This window comes from Sminthopsis crassicaudata, chromosome 4 (genome assembly GCF_048593235.1).
Source record: "Sminthopsis crassicaudata isolate SCR6 chromosome 4, ASM4859323v1, whole genome shotgun sequence".
Classification (NCBI taxonomy): Eukaryota; Metazoa; Chordata; class Mammalia; order Dasyuromorphia; family Dasyuridae; genus Sminthopsis; species Sminthopsis crassicaudata.
Genome location: NC_133620.1, coordinates 27,872,419 through 27,879,815, shown reverse-complemented (window position 1 = coordinate 27,879,815; position 7,397 = coordinate 27,872,419). Strand labels below are relative to the sequence as shown.

General features: G+C 54.1%; 1 protein-coding gene across 1 annotated transcript; it reads right to left on the bottom strand.

Annotated features, from left to right (window-relative positions):
* Nucleotides 1-599: 599 nt before the first annotated feature.
* KNCN (kinocilin) lies at nt 600-4,866 on the bottom strand. The gene is made up of 4 exons (XM_074264648.1): nt 4,716-4,866; nt 1,956-2,024; nt 834-908; nt 600-778 (listed from the first exon to the last, which is right to left on the bottom strand). Exons 1-4 carry the CDS (start codon nt 4,864-4,866, stop codon nt 600-602), a joined length of 474 nt encoding a protein of 157 aa, XP_074120749.1.
* Nucleotides 4,867-7,397: the final 2,531 nt, after the last annotated feature.

Below are 7,397 nucleotides of genomic sequence, written 5' to 3'. Positions count from 1 at the left end.
GGAGCTTGAGGGGCAGATTGGGGGGATCTCCATTCCTGTTCTCTTTCCTGGGCGATGCATCTTCAAGCAGCAGACTGTATTGGAGCGAGTACCATCCAGTCTAAGGCCCCTCAGCCCTCCTCTGTCCCTCGGCTCCCACTAGCATTGCCACTGCCAGGTTTCAGTTTCTCCAGGGTCCTCGTCACGGTGGAAAGACTGTTGGACATGTGGCTTCTTATTCCTTGGGGAAGGGGAAAAGCAAGACCAACATTAAAGATAGAAGAAAGACTCGGGGGAGATAATGGGAGAAGAGATAGCCTGGTTACACAGGGTGGGTTCTAGGACGTCCCTGTTCCAGAGCCTAGGGATGGAGTTAATGACATCAGGGTAAGGAGAGAAGCCCTTAAGGAGGCAGAGCTTAGTGAGGCTGGGAGGAACACAGAGGTCCCCACCTCCACAATTCCTTGTATTTATTGGGGATTTATCTGGGCTGCACAAATAATATACATGTTGTCTTTCCTCACACTTAATAGAATACAAGCTTCTCGAAGCAAGGATTGTTTCATTTTTGTCTTTGTATCTCCAGGGTGGCGCAGAACGCCGTAGGTGCTTAATAAATGCTAGTTGTTGGTGGGTGGCTTAAGTAAAGGAGGAGGCAGGATCCTGGAACGCCAGTTAGAGGAGATGTTAAAGGCATCTGGACTGGCCCGTATCTGCTCACGGTCCCCTCCTAAGTTCCCTGAAGATGGCCAGTCTCCACTTGGGGTCTTGGAGCCATGGGTCCCCTCTCTGAGCTGGGCTGGGACCAGGGGGAAGGACGGTTAGACAGTCGGACTGTGGGGCCCCTCACTTACCTTCACTCTTCCCCCCACCGCTGGGGGCCCCTTCCTCTCCACTGTTCCCAGGCTGGGGGTGGATCCTTAGATTCCCTGCAAGGGGAGATGTGATTGCAGTGTGGACAAGGCAGCTCCTTCCCCGATTCCCTGATCTTGGTCTCCCCATTTCCTTGGCTATCCACTACCCTCACGATGTCCCCCATCCAGCGTGCCTGGCATCCATAACTGTATATTGACTGAATGGCACATGGTACCATGTGGCAGCTGCCACAAGCAGGTGACACTGGGAAGCGCTGGATCTGGAGTGGGGAAGACTCAAGTTCAAATTCAGCCCTAGATACTTCCTGGCTAAATGATCCTGGGCAAGTCAATTAACCTCTTTCTGCCTCAGTTTCCTCATCTGTACAAATGAGCATAATATCTCCCAGGATTGCAATGAAAATAAAATGAGATATTTGTGAAATGCTCTGCAAACCTTAACGAGCCATACAAATGATAGCTTTTATTTTGATATTTTTGGTCCTCTTCATTTTTTTTTGTGTGCAATGAAGAGGGATCAAGGATCAGCAAGGGATGGGTAACTGAAGGGAGGTTCCACGACTGGGAGAAGCTGTGCTGGGTGGGAAGTGGAGGGGCCAAGGGGGAAGAGAAACGACTTTTTTCTAAATCTGTCTAAGAGTGTCTCCAGCAGGATGTAAGTCCTCGAAGGTATCCTTGTTGTCATAGCAACATTTAAACACATCTGTGAAGGCTTCAAACCCACACAGATGCAAATACAGGCAGCCTCATACAAACACACACACACACACACACACACACACACACACACACACACACACACACACATGCAACAGCTGCCCGAGCTCCTGAGAGCTCTTGGTCCCTCAATGAGGAGCTACAGGTAGCACAACATCTCCTTTGCAGATGAAGCAACTGAGGCTCCAGGATTAAAGTCCACCCCCAGCTGGTGATTACCCAATGTTGGAGCTGCATTTTGAACCTGGCTCCTGCTGCGGGGGGCAACCTCTGACTAGCTCCTGAGCTTCTTCTCTGTCCTCCTGGTCCATCACCCAGCCTCCCGGCCCGCGCCCCATCACCCATCTCCCCCTCCCCGGACACCAGGGGGTCAGCGGTACTTACCCAGGGAAGGCAGGAATCGATCCAGATTGAACCGGGAATTCAGAAAGGGATAGACCAAGATGAGGAGCCCTGGACATGAGGGAGAGAACGAGCCCCCGTGAGCCCCCAGAGTTCCACTCCAAACTCTACTCTTGTTCTGACGTGTCCCCCCCCCCCCAAGACTCGGGACAATCACTGTGTCAGTGGCCACCGAGTCCACGCCCTCCGTCTCACAGATAAGAAGCTTACAGAGGAGTGGGATGGCTGCCCACACTCACAGGGTGGCCGGCTTCACAGTTAGAAGGTAAACCCAAGCTGTCTGACTCAGAAAGGGGGACGTGGGGGCAGGAACCAGGGGGTGCCGGAGAGTCGGGGAGAAGCCGGAGACTCAGGGCTTGGACATTTGGAGGACTCGGGTTGTCCAAAGTGGGCCAGCAGCTGGAGGACTATGAGTCACAAGGAGGGAGAATGAGTCAGTGGGTCACGAACAGGAGGGACGTGGAAGACAGAGGGTTCGGGGTGCCCCATGTGTGACCAGCCTTCCCCTCTCTGGCCCTGTGCCCTCTGCCTCTCCAAAGTCCGGATCCTCCCCCATGGGCTCTGGGCTCCACACTCTGATCTGGAACTTCAGGTTCTAATGATGGATTCTGTACTTTGGGAAATCATTGATGAAGCTCTTGGATCTAAATTATAGCAAGTCCTTGGCCCCAGTGCTCGAGGAAATAAAGGGGGCCCCACAACTCCTCGGATACTCCTTGTCAGGGGTCTCCCTCTTGGACCACACTGGGAGTGTTGACATGGACTACAGAAGGTCAGAACTGAGACGATCCTGAGTCGGCCCCCCTTGGCTTTACAGAGGGGGAACCTCAAACCCTGCCAGGGGCAGGCCTTGGATCTCCCCATCCTCCTCTTATCGCTCTCCCAGGGCAGAGCTTGGCCCTTGTCTGGGTGTGGGAGCCGTGGGAGGAAGGTCCTGCTGGTTGGATGGCTCTGGGACTGGCCAGCTCGGGGCTTTCTGTCCAGGTCACCAAACCCTGGGGTTTCCAATGAAGCGCTATCCGGGCTGAGCTGTGTCCAAGCCTGGGACCTCATTGTCGGAGGACACTCGGGAGGAGCTGGCCCAGTGGAGGATGGGATAAAGGGACAAACGAAGAGAGGATGCTGGGAAGGGCCTGGAGGTAGGCTGGGGTGTGCAGGCAGGAGAAGAGAAGGCCTGAGTTGAGACGTGACACGAAGGCTGTGTTCAGTTTCCGAGGAGTCTCATTTGTGAGGCAGGTGAGGCTCATTGGGTTTGAGCCCAAAGGGAACAGAGGAGGATGGCGGGAAGAACTCCCTAATAGTTTGACCTGCCCCAAAGTGGACCGGACGACCTGCTTGGTAGTGAGCCTTCTGTCCTTGGAAGTATACAAGCATAGGCTGGATGGACCTTGATCAAAGAAGTGCAGAGAGGATTCCTAACTTGGGGGGGCACTTCGGAGGTCCCTTCTGGCTTAGGAAGACCCCAAAGTCTTCCATGTGTGTGGCCAGGGAGGAGCCTGGGGCCCCTCTGCCAGGGTCCTCTCCTGAGAGTGTGGAGCCTCAGCCGTTGGTTGCTAGGCTCCATCCTTGCCCCTGCAGGAGGGCAGCTTCCCTCCCTGGGTCCCTTAGCCTGAGGCTCAGTGCCTGAGAGATGGAGGCTGAGATAAGGGGAGTTCACCTGAGAAGGGCTATTCTGTTTCCTTCTGGGTCAGGAGAATGAGGTCACGGTGATATTCAACACCGGGGAATCCAGCCCCCACCTGCTCCTTCCTCTCTCCTCCGGAGCTGGGTCACTGGCTGGCCTGGCAGCTCAGGGACTGAATTCTGCCTTCTGGGCCCTGAAAACCAACCGGTCTGGGATCTCGCCGCCCCCCCCCCCCCCTCTCCGGCACAAACTGTGCGAGACACGGGCTTCTGGGAGAGCCAGGGGCCAAGGCCGGCCCTGGGCCTCTCTGAGCTTCCCAACCCCCGTCACAGGTGGGAAAGGGCCAGCTTCCACTGGAACACCCCCAGGGATGAGACCCTCTCTACCTCCTGAGCATCTGCCTCACTGGGGATAGCTCTGCTTTTTAGGACCTTCTTCCCGCTATTTGGCTTAAATCTACCCGGTCCTTCTGGGTCTTTACCTGCATCCCCTCACTACTCCGGCCGCCCCCAGACCTCTGCCTCTCAGACACTGAAGAGCACCGGGCAGCTGTTTGGGATGGAGGAGGAGGCGGATGGATGGACCCCACCTTTCCCTGCCCACATCCGTCCACTCTCCCAGGGACTCCAAGGACAGTAAGGAGGGGCCCAGGTTCTCGCCTGCCTTTATCGGGAGCAGCTGGGGGCACTGCTGCTGGGAGGAGGGGGGCTACTAACAGTGACTACAGGATCTCAGCGTCCTTGTGAAAGAGGAGTAAACTCATCCCCATTGCACAGAGGGTAAAACTGAGGCATTTGATGAGTGTCAGAGTCAAATGCAAGTCCAGGGCTGGGTCCATTGTCACATGCAGCCTCCGTCTTATGCCTAGGGTTTCCTCTGGTTGTCTTTTATAAACCCATTGAGTGAGGAGACGATATCACCAAAGATATTTACCTGCGGCTGGGCAGTGGGCTGGGGCAGTGAGGGCCTCCTTCCCTTCCTCTTAAGGACCCAGGCCGCCCTTTCAGGCCTCTTCCTTCTCTTCTCCCTCCCAGCCCCTTAGTCCCCTCCCTAAATGCCTCAACTGCCCACGTTGTGGCTCGTCCCCCTCCCTCCCATGCCTAGAGCTTCCCACTCACCGAGGCCTGCGGCTCCGATGAAGATGCCCCCCACGGCCGCCGCCGCGGACGAGACGGACACCCCGATAATGATGCTGCCGGCCAGCAGGCCCAGGGCAGCGCAGGCCAGCTGCAGACAGCGCAGGTCGCGGCCGCTGATGGAGATGTCCATGTAGGGTTGGCCGGGCCCGGCTGCGAGCACCCCCTGCTCCCCGCTGCGGCTCAGGGCTCTGGCGACTCCTTTGGGTAGGGCCTGGGCTCCGGCAGGCCGCTCAGCATCCCGCCTGGCCTGCAGTTCTGGTCCACACCGTCCTGCCTTTCCCCACCTGTGCCTTCCCAGGTGCCCCGGCCCTCCTTTGCTTCTGATCTCAGCCCCTTTCTAGAAGGCTTCCTTGGGGCTGCGGGGCTATCCCAGTACCATTAAGGCAGGAGTTCTGCTTGGGCCTTGGAGGAGCGGGAGGACCATGTCTCACCCTGCTGAGAGCTGCCCACTGCCTACCTACCTCGGGACAGAGCTCAGGAATGGTCCTCCCCCTCCCTCCCCCACCCCTGCATCTTAATGCTCCTTCCAGGGCAGCTGCCTGGAGACCCCGTGATCCTGAGTGGGGAGGGAGGGGAGGGACCCAGCTCACAGAGCTCAGGTTCTCCGGAGATAAAGGCAGGGGCTGCATTATGAATAAGGCCCAAGCAACATGAGCTGGGGATGGGCAGGAGGGAGACAGCGCCCGGGGAGGCTGTTCTAGGAGGCTTCCACACCCTTGCTGAGACCAGGCAAAGAGCCGGGATTGGGAGGGGCGGCCGTCAGAGGACCTGGGTCCAAAGCCTGATTGTACTTCAGAGCTGTGGGACTCTGGACAAGCTTTCCCTGTGCTGTGGCCCGGCTGCCTCCTCTGGGAAATGGAGGCTTTGGAGCTCTAAGAGCCCTCTCAGTTCTGAGGTACTGTTCTATGGTCCCTCGCAGCTTTTCTATTCTGTATTCCTCTCTGAAGGTCTCTTCAGCCATTATTTGTTCTAAGCCCCCTCCCAGCTCTGACATCCCCTTTCTCAGGCCCTTCCCACTTCTGAGGTTCCCTGTTCTAGGTTATACATCTACCCATCTCCAAAGCCAGCTGCCCCTTACCCCTAGGACGCCAGTGTCACCTGCCCATTACTCTGGACATTCACTGTGGGCCCGAATGGACTCTAGCAGTGGCCACTGGCAGGTAGATCTGCGTCCAGGGAGGGAGTGGGAAGGATCTGCCTTGCTCCTGTAAGCCCTGCCTTCCTCCATGCCTTCTCCCAAGGGCCTGTCCACTGGCCTGGGCTCCTTGGATCACTGCTTTGGAACTGAAGGGACCACCCTCATGGTCCAAAAGAGAAGCAGCTTCAGGAGTGGGGGGTGACTTGGCCCAGGCTGTGTGAGTGCTGGATGTCAGAGCTCTGACCCCCGTCCTCAGAGTAAATCCCACCCACTTTTCACCAAACCTCAGAAAACCTCTGCCTCTGATAATCCTGATCAGAGGGGAGCTGTAGTTCCTGTGTGTAGAGCCTGCCTCAGTCACAGAACTGGACAATTCAATCAGTATCAGTATTTTTTGGGGGAATAATTTCATTATTTTATTAATAACGCCAGCAAGTAATTAGTAAAAGGAAAGTCATTTTGCCATCTCTTTTTAAAATATTATTTTATTTTTCTAAGTACATGCAAAGATAGTTTTCCACATTCACTCCTGTAAAACCTTGTGTTCCTAATTTTTCTCCTCTCTCCCCCCACCTCCTCCCATAGACAGCAAGCAATCCAATGAAGGTTAAATGTGAGCCATTCTTCTAAACAGATTTCCATATTCATTGTGTTCCACAAGAAAAATCAGATCAAAAGGGGAAAAAATGAGAAAGAAAAACATAGCAAACAAACAACAACAATGACAAACAGGTGGAAATACTGTGCTTTGATCCACATTTAGACTCCACAATTCTCTCTCTGGATGTGGATGACACTCTCCATCACAGGTCTAATGGAAGTGCCTTGAATCACCTCATTGTTAAAAAGACCAAAGACAATCGGACCGTGGACAATCGTGGACAAACGTGTCCATCGAACATTTCATCAGGATTTCTAACCATGGGCCTCATGAGAAAGGGGAAAAGGGAAAGAGGGATGGGGCTTTGACAAAACTCAAATGGGCCAATCCCCTTTGATAAATAGCCCTTGCAGATTAAAAAAACCACAGCAGAAAAAATCGATGTCGCTCTTCCTCTAGAAACATTTGATGCAGTTCTGTGGCTCTGGGAAGTCTCAGTTCTTCTCCAGCTCCCTTGTAGAAATTCCCTACAAAACTGGTCTTAACTTTGCCAATAACCATCAAACTATCAATGGCTTATTAGATTATACAAACAATAGTTTTGTTCTCAAAAAGAGAGCTGGGGATCTGAGGAGACCACAAGCTTGGTATGATTAAATAGTGTGAAACTGTTGCCAGAAGTGTTGATGTAACCTTGGCCTTCATGAAAAGGGACCGAGATTTTGGGAAGAGGGATGGGATAGTTATACTGTCCTCCTCAGATTTAGGCCAGACTACCACGTTCAGTCAGTCTATTAAGTACTTATGATGTGCCTGGGATACGACATGAAAATCTCTGTATCTAAAAGAGATCCACTGGTTGAATTCTGGGCACTGACGTTTAAAAAGGCCATTGATCACCTGGAGAGGCCCAAGTGTCCAA

Bases quoted from the DNA above. Each gene is read 5' to 3' on its own strand.
- KNCN (XM_074264648.1), bottom strand. From the start codon at position 4,866: ATGGACATCTCCATCAGCGGCCGCGACCTGCGCTGTCTGCAGCTGGCC. The intron at 2,025-4,715 runs GTGAGTGGGAAG...CCTCATGTCCAG, and splicing joins CATCGGAGCCGCAGGCCTCG to GGCTCCTCATCTTGGTCTAT. The intron at 909-1,955 runs GTAAGTACCGCT...CTCCCCTTGCAG, and splicing joins TCGATTCCTGCCTTCCCTGG to GGAATCTAAGGATCCACCCC.